The sequence below is a fragment of the Corvus kubaryi genome, unplaced genomic scaffold, assembly GCF_017639235.1.
Source record: "Corvus kubaryi isolate FWS band 111438036 unplaced genomic scaffold, C.kubaryi_AGA036_p1.0 74, whole genome shotgun sequence".
NCBI lineage: Eukaryota > Metazoa > Chordata > Aves > Passeriformes > Corvidae > Corvus > Corvus kubaryi.
Window position 1 is genome coordinate 7,808,596 of NW_024582061.1, and position 21,527 is coordinate 7,830,122.

Below are 21,527 nucleotides of genomic sequence, written 5' to 3' on the forward strand. Positions count from 1 at the left end.
GGGCGCTCCGGGCTGCGCGCCGGGCGCTGGGGCGCCCTGGCCTTGGCCGTGCCCGCGGCCGTACCCGCTGGGACCGGCTGGAAGGAGAGGCCGGGGCAGCGCGGCCCGGCGTGGGCGGCGGAGCGCGGCGCGGAGCGGCCGCCCCGGGGGCTGCTGCGGCGCTTGGGGCTGGTGCTGCGGCTGGGTGTCCGCGCCTGCGGGCTCCTGCTGCGCTTCGGGCCGCTGCTGCTGCTCTACCCGCTGAGCCGCCTGTGGCCCGGCATGGGCGCGCGATGGCTGCGGCTGCTGCGCCGGGCGGCCGAGGCTGCCGGCCCCACGTGTGTCAAGCTGGGCCAGTGGGCTAGCACCCGCAGGGACCTCTTCTCCGAGGCCTTCTGTGACGAGTTTTCCAAGCTGCACGTCGAGGTGAGCCCGCACCCATGGGGCCACACCGACGAGCTCTTGAGGAAGGCCTTTGGTGAGGACTGGATGGGCATCCTCAAGTTCCAGAGCCGGGAGCCGGTCGGCTCGGGCTGCGTTGCCCAGGTGTATAAAGCCTATGCTGACCTCGCTGCTATTGCTGGCTCCCGGGCCAAGGAGCTGGAGCAACACTCGGAGTTCAGGTCCGCCTTTGAAGCGTGGGAAGTGTCAGGCTTAAGAGGCCTCCTCGGGTGGCTGAGAAAGAGGAAGAGCAAGGAGATTCGGGATGAGAGGAGCAGGGAGGAACTGAGTTCTGCAGACTGCTCCCAGGGAAGTCCTGTGAGTAGGATGTCCCTTATGGAGCAGATGGCCAAGCCGCTCCTGAATGCAAATCCTTCATCAGCCAGACATCTCATGCCCGTAGCCATTAAAGTAAGTCATGTGCCTGAATGGTAGGTGTAATAAAACGGAGTGTGCTGGTTGAGGTCCGTCAGATTTTAATTCCCATGGAGAGGAGTAGCTGGCTAGGGCCAGGTAGAACAAGAAGGGATGCTGTCTCTCTTGGTGTCCTTTCTCAGGGCTTTTGTTCCAGCCAGCCACAATCCACACTTGCAGTGGCCCCAGCTTTTCCCAAACGGAGAGCTCAAGATTTGATATGGCATGTGGGTACTAGGAATGCCTACAAGGGCTCAATTTACATTAAAAGAATTAATATTAAGGTTGCTTGCACCTTCCAGAGACTGATCCCCTTTCTCACATGAAGAAATCTGGAACATGTAAGTGCTTTCAATACAAAGTTTATTTAAAGAAACCTTGTATTTGAGCAGCTTCAAATACTAGTCAGGGACAGGGCAAGAGACTGAAAGTGGTGGAAAATGTCTTTGTGTGAGACTGTAGTCTCCACCACAGATACACTGCATTTGGCAATGATAAAATGTTTCTCTACAACCTAATCAATGGCAAAATATGAATTCTTCTGAGGACTAGCCAAGGAAGCTGGTTGGCTCCCAGTCTAGCAACCTGGGTTCTGTGTATTTGAAATGTATCACTTGAGCTCATTGCACGGAGCATCTGGGGGGTTAATGTTGCCACTGCTCATTCTTGTGCAGGTCCTGCACCCTGGGCTGGTCCAGCAAGTGCAGATGGATCTGCTTCTGATGAAGATGGGCAGCCGCATCATTGGACTTCTCCCTGGGTTCAAGTGGCTCAGTTTGACAGAGATTGTGGAGGAGTTTGAGAAGCTTATGATGCAGCAGGTATGTGCCATGTCATGGTCCCCAGCTACTGAAACAAAACTGCCCTTTGTCTTGCTACTGGCTGGCTCTAACTCTGTTCACACCACTACATTTTAAATGGTTAGATGAAGGCTGGCTTGTTCTTTACTTCTCTTCTTCAGTCTAATCAAATCACATAATGTTACTGTAAGAAAGCTGATACGCTCACAAAGTAGAAAAGCAATGAAAAAGCAGTTTTTATTCGATCTAAAAATATTTTTTAGACTTTGAAAATAATTTTTAGACTTTGAATGTGTTTTCTAGTGGACAGCCTGAACAGCTAACTAGCCATAGACACAGTCCTTCTTGCCGCATTGTGAAAGGTGACCACATGTCCTTAAGAAAATAACCTATCCAAGCAAGTGGTCAGGCATGTGGGTTTCTTTCTATAATTCTACATATATGTTTGCAATCTGTACTCACTAGTCATGTTTGCTAGCACTGATATATATCTATAGAGGCATAAATACTATGTTTTTACACAAGTTAATAACACATTCTACTTTGTATTATCAGACTCCCAGTGTCATTAAAATTTTGCACACAGATCTGAAAACATCCTGATTTGCTAATGTCTTCTAAAAAGACACAGTCCTGAAACATTGCTGCTATCAAACTGACAAAGATCTTACTGCAGGCTTAATTAGGCTTACATTTCTATAAAATGAGCCATTATCTGCTAATTTCATTTTTGTGTCTGGATTGCAGAGTCTGAAGTCTGTAACAAGCTTCTGGAAGTCTAATTATTTTCTACAATTGCAAAACCTCTACACAGTAAATCCATGCTGGGAACTGTTGGCTGGGGTCAGATGTGACTCGAGGTCATTTGTACCAGTTCAGCAGAGCTTGGGTGGATGTGCAGAACACTGAGGGTTAGAAGAACATTGTAGCTTTTTTGCTTTGAGTGAACAGGAAGTGTTCCTGGGATATTCCCCAGTGCCAGACAAGGGAGGTGAGGTAAGGTTATCCTTCCTCCTTGAGCAGCAGCAGACAGTAGGAGAGATGCCCTTGTGTCAAGACACTGGATCACTGAAGAACCAGGGCCTGGACTTGGCATAGTGGATTATTTTGTACATGTTACATTAAATTTCTTCCTGCTATGGCTGCCTCTCTGTCAAGTGAGGCTGGGGCTGCAGTTCTTTTGTCTGCCTGCCCAGCTATTTGGACAGCAAGCTTCAGTTCAGGATAGGATTCAGTTCAGGATCTTGTTGTATCCTTGAATATAATATGTTCCTGGTCTATTTTGAGACACCATGCCTCTAGTAAGGCCCCCCTGTTTCAAAGGTGTTGGGTTGTGGAGCACCCATTACCCAGTCTGCTCCTCTTCCATCAGGGAAGCTATAAGCTTGTAAGAAGCACCACTCTTATTTTGTTTCCATTCTGTCTTTCTGACTAGTTCTGTTGGTATGGAGTATTGCACCTCACACAGGATCCTGAAGATCTAATCCTAGTTCATCTAATTTCCAACCTGCTTTTCTATTTCTCCCTTGAGATTGACTTACGCTATGAAGCCAGAAATCTGGAGCGCTTCCGACAAAATTTCCTAGATGTCGATTTTGTGAAGTTTCCAACTCCCCTTTGGCCCTTGGTAACGGCAGATGTTCTAGTGGAAACATTTGAGGTAAGAATTGCAGGGTCTGGGAGTGATGGTTGCAGTGAGAAGGCCCCAAGGAGAACGTGGCAAGGAAGTGGTTTTTTGAGAAGGAGGGATTGGAGGCAGAAGGATGCTTTTTTATCTGCCTAAGGAGATTTATGTCCTTAGTGTCTATTCCACTCTTTTTGTTTGCAAGCAGTGGATCCCAGAAGACAGGCAGCAGACAATTCCATATAGAAATGAACACTTGGCCTGAAGCCAAGCAGACCAGCAGTGTGTCCAGCCACCATGTGCTTGTCTGTGCTTTGCAAACCAACACCACACTTCACCTCTCCTCTCTGGTGGGTCAAAGCAAGGAGCTCAGCAATCTGACACTTTGTGATTCTTGCCTCACTTCCCTTGTGGATGTTTGAGTCACAGACCAAAGTTACTCTCAGGCTTAGTTTTCCTGCATGTCATCCTGACAAGGGTGTTTCTGGCCCTGGAATATTGTCTGTCTTTCCAAGGAACAAACCCTTGGTTCTCTCACATTCTCCATCACGCTAGGTACAGCCTCTCTCTGGCCAGTCCTTTGTAGGGTACTGTTATCACCTTCCCTGAACTCTTGGCACCCAGGTAAAGGTGTGTTTGAAGGTGGGATGCAGGGGGTGTTTGACCCCAGCTCTGTCTCTGTTTCAGGAGAGTGAGCCCATTTCACGCTACCTGCACGTGGAGATTGGCACAGAGCTGCGGCAGAGACTGGCCAAGATGGGCATGGACATGCTGCTAAAGATGGTAGGCACTTGGCTGGGGCTGCAAGTGAAGGTTGTTTTCCTGCAGAAGCTATTCATTTTGGATAAGACAATGGAGCTGAAGAGAGAACCCATTTGCTTCCTACCTGTACCTGGTCTGTGTAAAGCCTGGGCTGGATACACCCCTGCTCAGGCTCTGACACAGGGCTCTGTCACTACTGTCTGCCTGCACACAGTAGGACTGACCTGTGCACCTTGGTCAGCCTTTGCTTAGGACACCCACTAATCCATTCAATGAATATTCACATATTGCCCAAGTACTTTGCACTAATAAAGTGCAACATTATTAGCAAATGTCATGTGCTCTGCAGAGATCATGGATGTGACTCAGAGGGAAATCAGTGAGCTGGTTTCTTCATTTATCAACTCCTCTAAAACGGTGGTTTTGTAAGGGAGAACTAAATCTGGAGTAAAGAAAACAAACCAGGCTGATTCAGCTTCTGGCTATCTAGTTCTTCTGTATCTGAAGTAATCCCAAATGATCTAGAAAGGAGTGTTGAGAGTGTGGTGCAAGTCTCTTGTGAGGAGCCAGGAGAACCAGCAGGGAAGAGTTGCAAAAGCTCCTGACAATACTGAGTGAGTGGGCAGTGTGTGTCAGATGAAATGCTGCTGCTAACTGCAGCATTGTGCTAGGGCAGCAGTGAGCCTCCAGTTCTGGCTCCATGTAGTATGACAGGCTCTGAAATAGCTTTTACCACTCAGAAAAGCAATGATGGGACTAGAATAGTTTATGCTAAGATTGGTTTCAAATTTTAGGAGTAGGAAAGAATTAAAGAGCAAAGAAACAACATTATGTCTGGAAGTAAAACAAATACCTCTTCTTGAGTACTCTGCAGTTCTAGTCCCTCGCTGTCTAGGACCCTCCATTTCAAGGGCTGTAGTAGAACAAGAAGAGGTGCAGAGGAAGGCAGATAGGATGATTACTCATGTGGAATGGCTTCCATTCCAGAATGGTGAAATAATTTGGACTCTTAACTCTGGAAAGCAGAAAGATGAGTAGCTTATGACAGAGATTATACAGTCATGAGTGCACGAGAATGAATATGGATCTATTGTGTACAGTTTCTCCATGAGGAGGACATAAAATTAGCAGAAGTAATATTTTTCAGAGAACACCAAAATTTTTTTTTTCACACAGCTCTAATTTTTTACATGGCAGTTGAACAAATTCATAGGAGAAATCGATGAAATACAAAGAAACTCCTTGGGGCAAGAAGTCCTGCAGTCCCAGGTTGCCAGGAGGGTTGCGGAGGGGAAGTACTGTTTTGTTCTTGTCCTCTTGCCACTCCTTTCTGGTGCTAAGTGCTAACAGAGTCAGAGAAGAGCTACACGGATTTATTTCCTCTTCTCTTGTTTTCCTTACTTTTCAATACAGTTGTAATGTGGGTTGGTGTCTTGCACTGGGCAAACTTAACCATTCACTATAACTTTTGCCACTGAATGGCAAATGGCCTATTCTTACTGCATTACTCTTTGCTAAGGCCCACCAGTGTGCCCTAATTTAGGGCTAATTGCCAAAGGGCACTGCCATTCCCTGCTGGGACTCCTGGCTGTCCTACTGGCCTCTAGCAAACACACTGGATTGCTTCACGCAGCTCTGCTGACTCCCTGAGTACCAGCCCTGTCACCAGAGCTGGCCTCCAGCAGAATCCACCTGCTGTGGTGCTGCCAAAGGTGATGCCCCATCATTGGTAATGACAGAGAACAGACCACAAACAAGTCTCTGCCGTTTGCCTGGGGGCTTTGGTGTGGGCAGGTTTGCTTGGAAGGAGCTGCTCTCAGACTTACCTGTCCTCCAGATCTTTGTTGACAACTTTGTCCACGCTGACCTGCACCCTGGGAACATCCTGGTTCAAGGCACGGCCCGGCCGGGCAGCCCCCGCCCAGAGCAGGTGGCCGTGGTGGACCTGTGTGACACCCTGGTGCTGGAAGTGCGGCCGCCCCCGCGGCAGCTGCGCCTGGTGCTGCTGGATGCTGGGATCGTGGCCGAGCTGCAGAGCGCTGACATGCAGAACTTCCGTGCCGTGTTCACAGCTGTGGTCCAGGGCCAGGTGAGGCCCCTCGGGCATGGGGCTGGGAAATCTGACAGCCAGAGTGAGAGTTTTCTCTCCATTTCCCCTTAAAGTGCTAAGAGGGGCAAGAAGGCTTGCTAGCATCTTATCCCCAACCAGAGGGAGAAGATGTTCAGCTACAGCAGGGAGGCCACCAGAGTAGAGCAATTTCAGGGCCCCAGGAACTAGAAGGTGCTAAATGGGAAGCACTGCCTGGCACTTCCGGCTTAGAAGGGCTTCTGCTGCAAGTTATGAATGCCTGGGAGCCACTCTTACAGAATCTGTCAGGTTTTGCTAGAGAAGAGGAGGGAATGGGTTAATATCTTGATCTGCCACACATAGTGTTCCCCTCTGCAGCCTTGCTGCTGGAAGGCCCACAATGCCTTCCTCCATTGTGTCAGTCTCTGTAGAGAGAGGAAGCAAAACGGGTGTGTGTGTGGGGGGGGGGGTCTGACCCCTGCTAAGTTCCTCCATGTAAGAGGAACTACTTTATCCTCCTGCCCACTTGAAACACACTGTCACATGGACTAGAGAACCCAGTGCTGGTGTCTCCTGCTCATTCTGAGAACAAACATTGTGCTCCTACTTGCCTGTCGCTGTCTCTCAGCTGCAGGGTGAGGGGCTCGCTAACAGACCTCAAGAGGGACACATTTTGTCTTGGTCTGCTGAAGCATGCCAAGGAGTCCATGCTAAACCCTGTATCCACGCCCATCCTGTGCTACCAGAGGCACTTCTCAGCTACTAAAAGCAAGAACTGCAAGCATCTGATTGCAAGTCACCAGTGAGCAAGTTCTGATTGTGCTTTTCAACTTGTTTCTCAGGGGGAGAGGGTGGCAGAGCTGATCCTCCACCACGCCCGTGCCAACCAGTGCCAGGACATCGAGCAGTTCAAGGCTGAGATGGCAGAACTTGTGACCAAGTTCCGGGGGAACACCATTGCCTTGGGAAAGGCAAGTGCACAATGTCACATCCTCACCTACCTGCAATTCAGTGCAACATGGCACTGAAAACTGAAACAAAAGGGTTTTTCGATCAGCCGTTGAATTCTCCTTGTGTATTCCAGCTTCAGGTGGGAAATCTCCTCTCGAGTGTCTTCAAACTATTGATGACCCATAAGGTGAGCTCCTGTCACTGTCTGCCTTTAATAGCTGCAAGTTCATCTCGGGAGGGAGAACTGCTGGGAACATGACAGGCTAACAAGGAGGGGGACTGACTTCTGAAACAAACTGCTAGGAGAGCAACTGCTGGAGTGCATCCAGGTGTTGCAGGCATGGTGTTTCTCAGGTCTTATACACATTCTGCCAAGCCAAATTTCTGTTTTGTTGGGGTTTTTTTTTGTCTCAATACTTCATTTAATGGTTGATATTGTTTACCAAAAGGAGTATTTTTGTAACACGTAGTTTTTCCTATCTTTTTTATAGTCCCTTAGACTATAGATACCTCCTTAAAACTGATTACTTGGGGGACAAGTTTCCACAGTTGCAAACAACTTTGGAAATCAAGAGACCTAGAGGTGAGAAGGTTGTCAGCCACAGGGCTTCAGAGTCCAACTGGTGGAGTTACATTATAGTTTCAGGCGTGCAAATGCTCTCCCCAGCCTCTTCCCTTCCCTCTCAGCTTAGGCAGAGCTGGTACCTTGGTTGAAGGGGTACAGAAGAAAAGAAGGTCCATTGAGTCCATTCAGTCTGTTGTGGTTCTAGGTGAAGCTCGAGAGCAATTTTGCTTCCATCATCTTTGCCATCATGGTTCTGGAAGGACTAGGACGTTCACTGGACCCTGAACTGGACATCCTGGAAGCAGCTAAGCCACTGCTCATCAAAACTGCAGCTTCTGCCCTCAAATAGACTCTTGTCGCTGCTGCCCTCTCCCTGTGGGGGATACCTGTGCTGCCTGTGAGCTGACACAGAGCGAAGCTGAAGGGGAGACGTCACGTGTACCCCAGGGCGATGCTGTGTAGTGGTTGCTCTGCACTAATGCTGCCTTCAGTCATTTCAGCCAAGCACCACCCATGGGATGATCCATGAAAGGTCTATTCCAGAAAGCAGGAAGAATTTGCACAACTGGACATTTCCCACTCATTGCACAGTTCTAAGAGATAATGTGCTCTGGTAGTTTTTAAAAACATCTTCAAAAAGATGTTCATCCATCAAGTCTGTTTTAAAATATACCAGGTTAAATATTTAATTTACTGACTTATCTGTCACTATGGTATGAAAAATGATGTTTTAGCACCACCTAAGCAACACATTCAGGCTGAAAAAAGCCAATAAACCTGTTTGTCTTTTGTACTTCTAACTTCTACTTTTATTGTAGAAGTGTCCTAACATCCTGCATGTAGTGGTCTGTTCTTAGTCATTTTGGATGACAAAACCAGACTATTTCAATTTTTGTTCAAACTTCTGTACTCCAGTACACTATGATAGGAGTTTGAATTATAAACAGCATAATAAAATATCTACCTAGGCAGAAAAATCTAATTCCATAATAAAAACCAAATTCTGGGAATATTTGTCCTGGTCTTAATTTTTCTGTTTCTGAAACTTAAGAGGTTTTTTTTCTCCCCTCTGTGTGATTTTCTCTACTACCCTCCCTGGTTTCACTCTGCCCAAAACCTTAACTGATATGCAGATACTTAGGGTTTTTTCCCAGCAGTTTTCAAACCAGAGTCCAAGCATTTTCTTACTGGATCAAAACCACATTGCAAATGTTTAAAATCAAAGCCAGCAGAAGAACTGGATTATACGTGGCATTTACAGTCAGTTATTTTAATAGCAGTATTAAAATTATTTTATGGCTGCATTTTAATAGTGAGAAGTAGAGTCCATGAATGATTGGAAATAGTGTGGTACTAAATATATTCCCAGATCTACCCTGTGTGAAATAGCAGTAGAGCAGGGTCTCTGCAGTGGTCTGTTCTCAGGTGGTTAAGCAATGAAGAGAAAGTACATAAGCAGACAATCTGCTGTTTTATGGTGATTATAAAGTAATGATTAATAGCACATAAATGAAGTCTGAAAAATAAGTTCAGATTCAGCTCAGTATATTTCATATACTTTCCTTTAATCTCTGCATATTCCATTTCCAAGTGCATAAGGATAAAAGCAGGAGTAGAGTTTAACACCTTTTAAGTTTTAGGCTTATTTCTTTAAGTCTAGTTAGAGTCATAAGCAGGCATCATCCCAACTAGCACAGGATTTTATGTAAAAGAACTCAAACAAGAAGAGAAGCAAGCAAACCCCCAAACATTACCCTAAAGAAAATCTCCATGTGCCACCAGCACCCACATTCCCTCAGTAGGGTGCGTGCCAGGTCTGGGGCACAACCATCCATGTTTTTGCTGAGCAAATTCCAGCCAACTTTTCCAGACAGTCAACAGAGTGGAAACTGTTCCAAATAATGGGATTTCATGTCTAAAATGCAAAACTGTGCCTCACATGTAGTTTCCATAATCTGATGCAAGTTATATTTTTTTCAGACCTTAACTCTGACATTCTGTTTGTTAAAGCCTTCACCTTATATTTAGGTTCATCTTTCCTTTAAGCAAAAATCTGAGGATGGCTCATGCACATTATGGATCCTAAAGTTTAAAAATACCCATTTTAGCTATTAAGGCCTCAGAGTAGTTTGTAAACATCTGGATGGGAGACTTAACTTTGTCTTTTTAGGGAAAAGCTGAAGGCATAGCCTCTCCATTATCCCTGGAGGAATGCAGTCTGACACTGCTAGGAAACTGCTGGCCATTCAGAAGATTTGGCAGGATTTCAAATGAGCTCCCTTTTACAAGTTTTCTTAATTTTACTTTTTTTCTTTTTTTTTAAAGAAACTGCCATTATCACTGGTGCTATATTCTTGTAAGAGGCATAAATTTTTAAAATGTGCCAGAAAATGTGTATCATGTTTCTAAGTGTACACAGAATGTCCGGCAGAATTTAAATTCTGTATCCAGTTTGGTTCTAGGCATTACTTGAAACAAGGTATCACATAAATTGCATTTACCTTAGCATAATTCTGTGTAAAATAAAGGTATAGCTCTGACTGTTTCAGCAAATAAACTGTGCCATGTCCATTTTCCTTTCCTAAATACTCATCTGAAATTTCTGGTTATCCAGAGCTGATTAGAGCATTCCTTGAAACACAACCACTGTATTTTGTACCTTAGATGACATGAGGAAGAGGGAGCACTTCAGGATGCAACCAGTATAACCTCCTCCTCCTCCTCTCTGGCACCTCTACTCACCACACTGTGATGCACTAGAAACCCCCTCCTTTCTAATGCAGAAAAGGACCTCTAGATGTGCCCTGCTGCTCCCTCTCAGGGGAGGGGAAAGCCAGTGACCCCAGAAAGGAAGGCAGGTAAAGGACAGAGCAGCAGAAGTGCACTCTGGCTGCAGTGAAAGGGAGATTAAAGACCTCTCCAGGAATCCTAATGCCACCTGTCACAACTCTGCCCTGGCACACTGACTCACACCTGACAACACAGAGCAGCTCTGTGCCCTGCTCCAGGCCTCGCTCACCCACTGTGCGGCTTCCTTACGCGAGCAGGGATGCCCGGAGCAGCAAAAGGTTCTGTTCCCTGAGGTACTGCTGAAGGGCACGGAGTTTCTGGCCTTCTTTTTCCATCTTCAGACGGGAACTGTCTCTCCTCTGGAACACTCTCACTTTGGCAGCCTGGCGCTGGTTTTGCTGTTTATCCTGCTCCTGGGCTTCTTGTTCCAGCGCTTCCTGCCGTGACTGCATTCTGCTCCTCAGGAAGTCCTACATAAAGACATAGAAAACTGCACAGTCAGCCTTCATGCCCAATTTCATCCTCACTTTTCATCTCTGTGGTCCCCAGCATAAAAAGGACATGGACCTGCTGGAGTGAGTCCAGAGGAGGATCACGAAGATGCTCAGAGGGCTGGAGCACCACTGCTATGGAGACAGGCTGAGAGAGTTGGAGTTTTCAGCCTGGAGAAGACTCTGGGAAGACCTCAGAGCACCTTCCAGTGCCTAAAGGGACTACAGTAGAGCCGGGGAGGGACTTTTTACACGGGCATGGAGTGATACGACAAGGGAAGTAGCTTTAAGCTGAAAAAGAATAGGTTTAGATTAGATATTAGGAAGAAATTCTTTCCTGTGAGGGTCGAAAGGCCCTGGCACAGGTTGCTCAGAGAAGTTGTGGATGCCCCATCCCTGGCAGGTTGGACAGGGGGTTCTGAGCAGCCTGCTCTAGTGGAAGGTGTCCCTGCCCATGGCAGGGGGGTTGGGACTAGATGAATACAATCCAAATCATCCTACAATACTATGATTCTCACTAGTAGAAGTCAAAAATGGATATAATCTATGGAAATTCATTCCTTGCATGCAGAAAGACTCCTTTTATGGCACAGATAGGGAATTTTACTTTCCACCTTTCATCTTTATACACATGTCAAAAAAATGTTACCCTTTTTTATCTCTAAATGATATAGTTATATTGGATGTAAAACAGGTGGAAGACAAATACTCCAGATAGTGATAATGCTGGAAACATGGCAGAAGAGGAAAATAACTTCTGGAATTGCCCTTACCAGCCTTTCTTTCTCTTGTCCACAGCTCCTTTCATTGCTTTCTGCTTGCAACTCCTCTCTCTGCAAATGCTTTGTCTTTAAGAACTGAAGTCTCTGCCTTGCCTTCCTCTCCTCCTCCTCTCGAAAGAAGGATTCCTTCCTGCTCCTCTCAGCCCCAGCAGCCTGGAGCAGTGCCATGTGCTGCAAAGCTCTCTCTTTGTGCTCCAGCTGTTTCTCCAGCCCTTGCAATGTTCTCTGACGCAATCGCTGCCTGTTTCCAAAACAAAATTTCTCAAATTTCTCATAAAGAAAGAGCAATAAAAAAAGAAAGACAGTGCATAAGACACAAAGCAGATATTCTGGCAATCCGTGCTCAGTTAATATTCCAGAACTCTTTGTTAGGTTAGGAGGATTAAACCTGTGTCCCAAACAGAGGTAGCAAAACCCCCAAATGGGCTGGTGCCCGATGTCAGCACTTTTGGTCTGACAAGATGATTAAAGGGAATTTGCCCTTGGAGATAATGCTGTGTACCCACTCCCTCACACCTCAAGCACCAATTTTATTCACATTAAGGAACCACTGTGACTCCTCTGCAAAGTCCAGAATAAGCACAACATGGGATGTGCAGGGACTGAAGGAGAGCAGCAGGGAGCAGATGTTACCAACCTTCCAACATTTAGCACACAAAGCAGTCAGTTCCCAGCATCACCTCTGGCTGTCCCTGCGCAGCTGGCGTCGGATGCCATCTGCCTCCTGCCGCTGCTCCCTCTTCAGCTGCCTCTGTTCCTCTTGCCACCTTTTGTGCTCAATCTTGGCTCTGTTGAAGTCCATCTCTTTCCACCTCTCCTGAGATGCAGCACTAAGGATTGATTTCTAAGATAAAAAAACCAAACTGACCCTTAGTCCCATCAGTATACTTTTCTAATGCAAACTGTAAACACACAAAACCAGAACAGCCCAGTTCCAATGTCACTCCCGAGGCCTAGAAGCTACAAAGGCTCACAAATACTGCGCTGTTGATTCCTATCAATGAAAAAGCTGAGAATGATGCTAAAACCTGTAGAAAACATTAGGCTTAACCAACAAAGAGGCACCTGAAATCCAGTTTTAAGAGTTCTCCATAGGTCAGTAGGCTGTGCTGTTCTGGTGTTGAGCCAATGCTTAAAACTCCCCAGTCTTTGGGTCAACTTCTGGACTGGATGGAAAATCCAGGTTTGGACCACAAAACATACTATATATTCCTTACTAGATTTTATTAGCAAAAGAAATACCTGCCCCCCTCTGGCCAAACCCAGAATATTCCCGGAGCTCTCTGCAGGTGGTCCAACTCTTCAGCTCCTGTTGGGTGAGATTTCTACCAATGCTCCAGCAGGCTTTGTGTTTTCTTCAGTAGTAGCTTCATTCCAATGCTGTAGTGCTGCTGATTTGTGTTTTTAAATGCGCTGTTCCATGTACAGAGATGAAGGAGCACCTACAAGGCCTCTTTTCACAGCCACAGTGAAATATTTATTTGTTTTTGTACTCCCTACAGTGCCCTTTATGAGGGAAGTGCAAGTAAACACCACTGTAACTTCAGACGTGTATTCCAGTTTACATTGCTAGAGCTGTTTGGGGTTGGAACAAAGTTCCCCCAAAATATTTTCCTCTGTCAAATGCATCCTCCTTCCTCCTATTTCCAGGTGCAGTTAGCATGCACCTGATATCAGCTGCTGCTCTGCAAACAGAATGTCTCCTTCCAGTGCTTTCCTGAGGACAACTCGAATACCACAAGCTGGAAAACACTACAGGACTTTCAAATAATGCTCCTGCCAGTCTTACACAGCATTTTGACTGGTTTCCCTTAACACATTGATCTGCATGGCTTCCCAGGGGCTGTAAACAGCTTTGTTCTCCAGTGTATTGCTAGTCTTAGCAAAAAAAAATGTACCTTGTGGGTGTTTGTGTTTAATGACACACACAAGGAGAGATCAAAGAAAGAATCAAAGGTGTTTACAGGTGGGAGGTGAAAAAATGATGTTTTCCAGCAGGTAAAGTACTGGTCTAAGGATCAGGAGACTTCTAGTTCCACCCCTGCCCTAACATGCACTCTTTGCTATGGGACTCAGATGACTACCTAAACTTTCTCTTTTTTTGCTTTCAGTATCTCTAAAAGAGAAACAATTTTTTTTGCTATCTAGTAGAGCTGGCTGAGAAGTTTAGTTAGAAAAGATTAGATCTAACTTAAAAAAACATTCTGCCAAAAGTGCTGAGCAAAACTACCACAAGTGCCCTGTCCTGTACAACATGGGTTCCCAAGTGGAGTCCTTAAATTTCTACTTATACATAACCATTATTCTACACAGGCATCATTTTTGTTGCAGCAAAAACCTTTGTGAAAGATCAAAGGAGAGAACATTCTCACATGACATAAACAAATCTCCTCATCCTAAGAACTAAATCTGGTTTGGACCAAATACTCACTGTGATGCTTTTGTCTTTTAGAAGATTTGGGAGATGTGTGCATCTCCCAGCCCGCAGGTTGGTGGTACTGTGTGGTCTCTGCACACAAAGGGCTGATCTGATGGTCAGGCTGTCTTTCTCCAGTGACTGATTCACTTGGGCAAAGAAGCTCTGGCGCCTAAAAGGAACCAAGGCACTGCTTCCCACGGAAGGGCTCCTCTGGGAATGCTGGACTGGAGCTTCTGCCACTTGGGACTCAAAAAGGCCTTTCAAATAAATTAGGACAAGGACACATGAGAATATAGGAAGCTTATAAAAAGAAAGCAAATTAAAAGAACAAAAGGTTTGCTCATATAAGATATATCCGAGCAAGGATTTTATAACATTTTCCTCTGGGGTAGTGGGACATTTTTTAGTCTCCACAAAAGAGGTTCCAGCTTTCCAGAAACAAGCTTGCAATTGCATTTAGGCATGAGTTTTGCCTGGGAAGACGAGATCACCAACTCTTCTTACAGCTTCTCTGATTAAAGGATTGTTTACGTGGTACCTCACAGCAGGCACGAGCTGCTCTGAGACAAGTAAAAATGGTAAGTCTTTTGATAGGGCAAAGCCTGAGCTCTACATCCTGCTGAGAGACAGGAGACATTAGCATGGGCACAACCCTGCTAACGCAGCTTTTGGGTAACTCAGAACATGAGCAGAGTTTGCTCACACCTTTCTGCTAAAGACAGGGCAGACCTGAGTGGCAGCTGTTGCATGGAACACCAGCTGGGAGGAAATACGCATTCCTGTTTGACCTTTCATTCTCCCTCTTCCAGCAGTGCCACAAAGCAGTAACAGAGAAAGCTTTAGGCTTTCAGAATCCTCTCTTAGATCCTGCAAGTGTCACAAAGCTGAGAGAACAGCAACAAATTGATTAAAATCATTATCCAGCCCCTTTTGGCTGTTAAGGGAACAAATTTTACTCAGTGCCGTTACAAAGCAATAATTTTTAGCACAGGTAAGAGGGTTGTTCTGCGGAACAGTTCTGGTGAGATCTTGTTGCTATACACAGTCATAGTTAATGTTACATATTAAGTTTTAAAGGAATTTTTTATTTATACTGAGCTCTATGACGTAAGTTAAGAGACCCCAAAAGCTACTGCAGTAGCTGAGCTGTAAAACCCAAAACTCCCAACTTCCATCTGAAAATTCTTTCACCTTGAGAAGATGAATAATTTCTCAAGCCATAGCACCATTAATATCTACATATAAAGATACTACATAATGGTGCTATGGCATTATGGTATTTTCTTTTGAAGCACCAAGAATTATGGTAACAGATCTTATACCTGATGCCATCCTGCACTGATATTATGTGCTAAGTCTTATGTTTGGGTGAAAGAGCTACAGTTCCAATACCATGCTCATGTTCAAAATTAGCTTCAGTTTCAGTATCTTGCTGTCTGCTCTCTGCTTCTTCCTTGTGATCTGTCTCCAATAACCAGCTGTCTGTGTTGACAGCAGCATCAACCATAGCATGAACCATCTCCCTCTGAGGGCCCTAGAAATAACAAGAAATGCAATCATAATCCAGACCTGATAAGGAAAAGAATAGGTTCGTTTAATGAATTTACAGCATAAGATCTTAAGTTGTAACTAAAGTTTAAGAGAGAATGAAAAAAAACAAATTTTGGGGGACGTTCTTTATTAAAGAAACACCTCATAGCTAATTTCTGATCACTTCCTGAGTTTCTCTATGTCTTCAAATGACCTAAAGTACTTTGGGTCCAAACTGGTACAAAAGAGATCAGGCCAGAAGAGCTCTGGCTGAAAGACAGCACTGCTTCTGGCACATGCCAGAATTTGGATTCTAACCCTTGCAGAGCAATGGAGATAAGTGTGGCAGGAGCTGGCGCACATGAAGCTCCTCCTTACTGATCCTCATCCAGTGCCCTGCTCACAAGCACCAAAGCACTTGCTCAGGATTACATAAGCCTCTTGTGGTCCTTGATTGGGAAAGGGAACACCTCTAACAGGGTGGAGCAGTATCTTAATTGAATTATGCAAGAGACTGCCTTGGTTTGGAACAATCCTTACCGTAATCCTTATCCAGTGTCAAGTCTTCTGACACTTTTTCCTCTTTTGCCTTACCTCCTTCACACAGAAGCAGAATGGAGAGGAGCTGGGCTATGCAACACTTCTCATATTCTGCATCCATGGAAGAGGTTCTAGAAGCCTGCTCCAGCCAGGGACAATGACAGATTATAGCTCGTACCCCAATCAAAGAATCAGAAAGACAGTGCAAAGCCTCTTCATTCTTTACCAGGCAGGCATAAGGACCAGGCCTTAAACCTCTAGTAACTGTTTGGTACCATGTGCAGTAAAGTTGAAGTAACAAAGCAGATATTTATACAAATAGCAGACCATATGGTATCAGAAGAACCAGGGTGAAGCACTGTTTACCTTCTCAGTTTCTATAACCTCATGGTCCTCCTCCAAACAAGACCAAACATCTTTCCCAACATCTTCTGTGACCAAACTCTTCCCTTCCTTTTTCTCTTCCTCTCTAGAAACACTTTCTGAAGATGAAATCCTCAATTCAGACAGTTCCTCTTCTATTTTCTTGCTGAGCTTTTCTTCAGTCAAACTTCCTCCTGGGATGAAGGCATTTTCCTGCTGCACTTTGCAGCCTGCAGGCCGTGTGGGTTCCCAGGCTCCAAGGCAGCACTGGGGAAGTGAGGTACCTCCCCAGCTACACTTTGCACAGGGATGAGTGGAATACAGAGCCCCTGGGCAGCAATTCAGGTCCAGGTGACCCTGTCTGTAGTGCCCTGAGGCTCTATAGCCCGGTGTCACAAGGTATGGGTAATCCACACTTGAATCTACCACCATCTGCCTGGCTGCTAAGGGCATCTGCAGCTCCAGGATGATGCGTTCGCTTAAGGGCAGGGGAATCCTCAGAGCCTGGGCAGAAGACACCTCCTTAGTCTGCCCATTCCAGAAATTCACAAGCACTCCTCTTTCATTGTGTGCTGTGCATATTGGGGGAAAAACAAAACAAAGGCAAGTAATGTATTAGCAGCATGTCAGTCTGTGTGATTTATCTCCCAGAGAGCAGGACATAAAAGTAATGACTTGTGTTTCAGACAGTTTTGTAACAACTTCCATGATTTTATTCTTTATAGGTTTAAAATTTGACTTTCTTCTGAATTTCCTGTGAGAAGACAGCAGATAGAAAAAATCTCACTGGTCACAGTGGGTGGGATTTTACCCTGAAATAGCTGGAAAGCAGACTAACAGATAATCAGGTGAATTTTTGCCTTGTGTTGGGAGGATGCTACCCCAACCCCTAACTTTTTAGGAAATTTTCACCCACAGAACAAAGCAAAGGTAAATTCTGTGAGCTGCGTTAACTCTGACCCTGAAAAAGTGGCTCAGTGCCAATGATAAGAACACGATGAAGAGAACCCGAGCAGCAGGAGGTCAATTATCCGTGCCTGTTCTCCTCCCAGCACAGTGACCAGCACCCATGGTGAGCCTAGTGCTGCTAAGAAAACCAGAACACCCAGTACCTAAAGGTGCCTCCTTGCTCTCCACAACCCTTAGCACAGTGCCAGGGCCAAAACGTTTGGCTGGAGCCTCCCATGGTGCCAAGACTCTGTCCCCTGGAGCAAGAGGCTGTCGCCAGGCATCTTCGTAGTGGAGAATGTCATAGAGAGGTGTTTCCTGAAGGCCGAGCTGGACCTTGCCCTTCAGAGCATGACTTTGGTCAAACTCAATTAAAAAGCCTTCCCTGGAGCCCTGCAAGAGTAAAACATGTGGTTTGCAAGGCAGACAGCTGGGTCCAATTAACAGCCAAGCTTAAGTGCTAAGAGGGAAGTGGCAGAAATCCCAGGAAGTGGAACATGATCTGGGGATGCAGCTTTCCTCCTCTACCAGGGCTTCACTGTACTGTGTCCATACCACTTTAAAAGTAAATAAAAAGCTGGGGCTTAAGGGGCTGACAGACTTTTTTCTTCCTTCCAGTTCGGACTTAGATTTTAGTAAGAACACAGTTAGCAAGCTAAGGCAGAACTCTACCAGGAAAACCTCTCATCAGAAAAAGGAACCAAAAGAAACTGTGTATGATGCAGTTCACTACAATCAGAAGGAAAACAAACAGTACAAGTCACAACTGTTATAAATTTAAATACTTTAACTGAAGCCTTCAGCAGTGGGTGAGGGCAAGATCTACTGCCAAAATCTCAGCCTTCTTTGCAGATCTTTGAGTGCACTTACACAGATAATGCTGTCAGCTCCTACTCCAGCTGATGCCACTCATGCCTGTAGCTGTCTCCATCTGTTCTACCCCACACTGGAGCTTACAGACATCCTCACCTATACTAGCACCAAAATTTATTTAACTAACCTGCAAAATGAACTTGATTTTTAAAGAAAACCTGCAGGGGGGATTTTCCATCTGGCATTCAAAATCATCTCGCAACTCCCAGAAATGCAGATGGAAAAGAATGAGGAAAGCTCTCAGTCTGGTAAAGAGGAAGTGGACCCTGGAGACAAATATTTTGGATTACTAGCTGCTGTTTAGCTAACCAACTCTGCTGCTATGCTGGGCAAAAGTACACAATAGGGATAAGGGACCCATTTTGTCTGTCTCTGACTAAAACTCATTATAACTACAAAAATGGATTGATCTCCAGGCTGCTCTTACTTGCAGGGCTCCTCACAGCAAACAGCCAGTCAGCACCACGTAACAGATGAAAATAGGATGTGCAGAGGCAACAGTGGCTATGAAGCGCACGGTAACACTGGAGGGCCACCCCACAGACAGGGCTTGGGACTGGTGAGGTATGGGAAGAACAGAGGAAAAAACCATACATGCCCTCTCAGCCAAGTTCCCAATAAATGGTTACCTTCACCTCCTGGACAATGTGGCCCAGGTAGTAATAGCCATCAGTTTCTCTCCTTGCCAACACACGAGCTCCCCTCAGGACGCGGGAAGCCTCCGGGGACAAACCCATGAAATTCCTTTTGGTTGAGGACATCAAGGCCATGCAAAAGGGACATGGGTTCCATGCACAAACGGGACAGCTGTGGAAAACAAAAACACAAGAAGTAATGAAAACCTTGGCAACAGATACTCTGCAACTTACTGCAGTGAAAACAAACCAAATCAATGTGGAACACACCCCCCACTCTGCAATAACTGTCTTAGTTTCCCAGCTTTTTCTGTGACCCATCTACAGATTATGAGCTTACTGTGTTACTGGACATCTTGGCAGCAGAGAGCCACAGGAATCTCTATCAGCTGTGTGACAGCACTGGACATGTGAGATGGACGTGGAGCTTACCTGGAAGGGGGAAGGAGGAGATGGAAGCAGAAAATGAGCATGATTTTTGAACACTTAAATCCTTAAACAGGAATATTGTTCATAAAGTTGAAATTTACTTTCACTTTATTACTTCTCTCTATAAATCTTCCACCATATCTTGTGGTACTATGCTGCTTATCTGTAAATTCATCACAAGTGGCTTTGATTTTGAGAAATTAAGGTCAGAAAGAAGGAATATTTTAAAAAAAGGTAAGAACTATATGATAAACCCCTCCTTGTGCTGCACCTGGTTTCTATTCAGCTGCTAGGGTACATAGCAGGGGTGGGCAGCCCGTGGCCACATGTGCACTGCTGCTGCTGCTTACACAGCTTCCAAGCTCCCCTGGCAAGCAAAGCTGAAAGGTCAATGAAAGGACCTGAAGTCAAGGAAGAGTGAAGAAGGTAGGGGCTGAATTTAGGGGGACAAAGTTGCCTCTGCAGGTCAAAGCCAGCAGCAGAAACGTCTGGCCTGAGCAAGATGGGAAACCTGAGATGCTTGAGAACAAGGACACAGGGAACAGAATGCCAGGGACTGCAAGAAGGCAGAAAGACAAAATACAAGGCAGTTGGAAGGTGGAGCTGACAATAAAACTATGAACTTTATATCAAAGCATTCAGCTTTTATGGAAAACCATAAACTTGGTATGGAGCACCTTGAAAGCTTGCAACATATTGGTGCACGTGGTAAGTAAAAACAGTGGTTGAATAGTTTGCTGCTATTCCCTGTAACCGGCTGCTGAAATTGCATTAGAGCTCTTACAAGGCTCAGAGGAGCAGGGAAATCAAAATCCTTTAACTACAAGGCCATTCACTGCTGTTTCAGCTGAGGATGTCAGGTGTTTGGGATGTTAGCAGACTGAGAAGATATTGTTACTTATTTAAAATGCCTTCAGGAGGGTCGCAGAAACTCTTCTTTGTGGAGTGTTATCCAATAAAGATTCAGGAGGAACTAACAAGTATGGATTAACCTTACATTGGCATCATACCTTGTCAGCAGGAGTAGGGGGGTGTCTGATTCCTTGAAAGGATCCCCCTGATAGTCTGGCTACATTCTTCATTGTTTTTTACTTGCTTCTGAATGTCCCAGAAGGCATACCACATTGTACTACTGGATGCAACTGGTTCTCCACAAGAAGTTGGAAGAATTCCTCCGACCCTTGCTCTGGCACATGTCAGTGAACAGATCCAACCACCGGCAGGGTGGGTTTTCCATCATTCTCAAAGTGTTGCGGCTGAAACCAGGCTGCAGCTCCAGGAACACTGCCGAGCGAGCACTAACCGGGCAGGTGCACCGTTGTAACGCCTGTGGGAGCTGCAAAAAGGGAAAGAAGACTAAAACCCTCTCAGGTGCGCAGGTCTTCGCTGAGGCGGGACAGGTGGGAAATCTGTACTGGGCGCTCCTATTCTGAGGCGCCGCCCCTGCGCTCCCGCTCCGGCAGCCGTCCCACAGAGCGGGAAGAGGCTCCGCCCCCGCCGCTTCCTCCGCGCCACCCCGGCCTGAGGGCGAGTCCCGCTCCCCGGCCCCGCCATGGCGCGCGTGCCCCGTTGCTGCGCAACCCCGGACAGCTCGGGCTGGGAAAGAGGGACGCGCTGCTCCGGTAGCCCCTTCCTTACAGACCAGCAGCTGGAACCGCTTTCTCCCCCCGCCCCCTAAAAGGAGCGGCTTGGCTGAGGAGGTCGCCCCGCTCTGCGCCCCTCGTGGGCGACGCCAACTCTTGGGAGAACTCACGGAGAACCTGCCCTCGGTGCCGCCCCGGCGCTCCCAAGTGCTGTGGGGAGTGAGGAGGCAGATGTGCGGGGGCAGTGTGTGGTGTCTCCGTGCCCTGAGCTGCCCCTCCCGAGCGCCCCAGCATACCTCCCTTTCCCGGGATACCTCCTTTTCCTGGGATACCTCCCTTTCCCGGGATACCTCGGTGCTGTCTCCGCCCCGGAAGGCGGCGGTCGCGCCAATCGGCGGGGCTGTTGCTGGGCGGTGCGGGTGACATTGGGCACAGCCATGGTGGTGGCGGCGCTGGGCCGGGCGGCGGGGCGGCTGCTGAGGGCCGGGGCCGCCGTGCCCGGGCGGCGGCGGTGAGCGGGGCGGGCCGGGCAGCGGGGCA

At 46.6% G+C, this 21,527-nt stretch overlaps 3 protein-coding genes across 10 annotated transcripts in view; 2 read left to right on the forward strand and 1 right to left on the reverse strand.

Annotated features, from left to right (window-relative positions):
* On the forward strand, window positions 1-8,614 carry ADCK2 (aarF domain containing kinase 2; the record flags this gene model as incomplete). The annotated part of the gene is made up of 8 exons (XM_042051140.1): window positions 1-831; window positions 1,509-1,655; window positions 3,166-3,294; window positions 3,946-4,041; window positions 5,858-6,109; window positions 6,931-7,059; window positions 7,173-7,226; window positions 7,810-8,614. Coding segments are annotated over 8 exons (1,782 nt in total), but the record flags the coding sequence as incomplete, so codon positions are not given.
* A 534-nt stretch (window positions 8,615-9,148) lies between these two features.
* LOC121675385 (trichohyalin-like) lies at window positions 9,149-21,360 on the reverse strand. Of its 5 annotated transcripts, none has more exons than XM_042050801.1 (11): window positions 21,284-21,360; window positions 20,415-20,740; window positions 19,316-19,407; window positions 18,970-19,147; window positions 17,632-17,860; window positions 16,523-17,091; window positions 15,479-15,620; window positions 14,099-14,343; window positions 12,348-12,511; window positions 11,659-11,908; window positions 9,149-10,864 (listed from the first exon to the last, which is right to left on the reverse strand). In XM_042050801.1, the coding sequence occupies exons 2-11, from the start codon at window positions 20,484-20,486 to the stop codon at window positions 10,640-10,642; spliced, it is 2,166 nt and encodes a 721-aa protein (XP_041906735.1). In that variant the 5' UTR covers window positions 20,487-20,740; window positions 21,284-21,360; the 3' UTR covers window positions 9,149-10,639. The 5 variants fall into 5 exon arrangements, with proteins under 5 accessions (XP_041906735.1, XP_041906736.1, XP_041906738.1 ...); XM_042050802.1 differs by having other exon boundaries at window positions 21,302-21,358; XM_042050804.1 differs by having other exon boundaries at window positions 21,320-21,342.
* The window catches only part of NDUFB2 (NADH:ubiquinone oxidoreductase subunit B2), a 4,137-nt gene continuing 3,828 nt past the window's right edge, over window positions 21,219-21,527 (forward strand). For 3 of the 4 annotated variants that reach the window (XM_042050808.1, XM_042050807.1, XM_042050806.1), the window contains exon 1: window positions 21,219-21,400. In XM_042050808.1, coding sequence (XP_041906742.1) covers window positions 21,219-21,400 — 182 coding nt within the window. Of the gene's footprint in view, window positions 21,499-21,527 lie in introns of all 4 variants that reach the window. The other variant, XM_042050809.1, reaches the window with a different exon arrangement.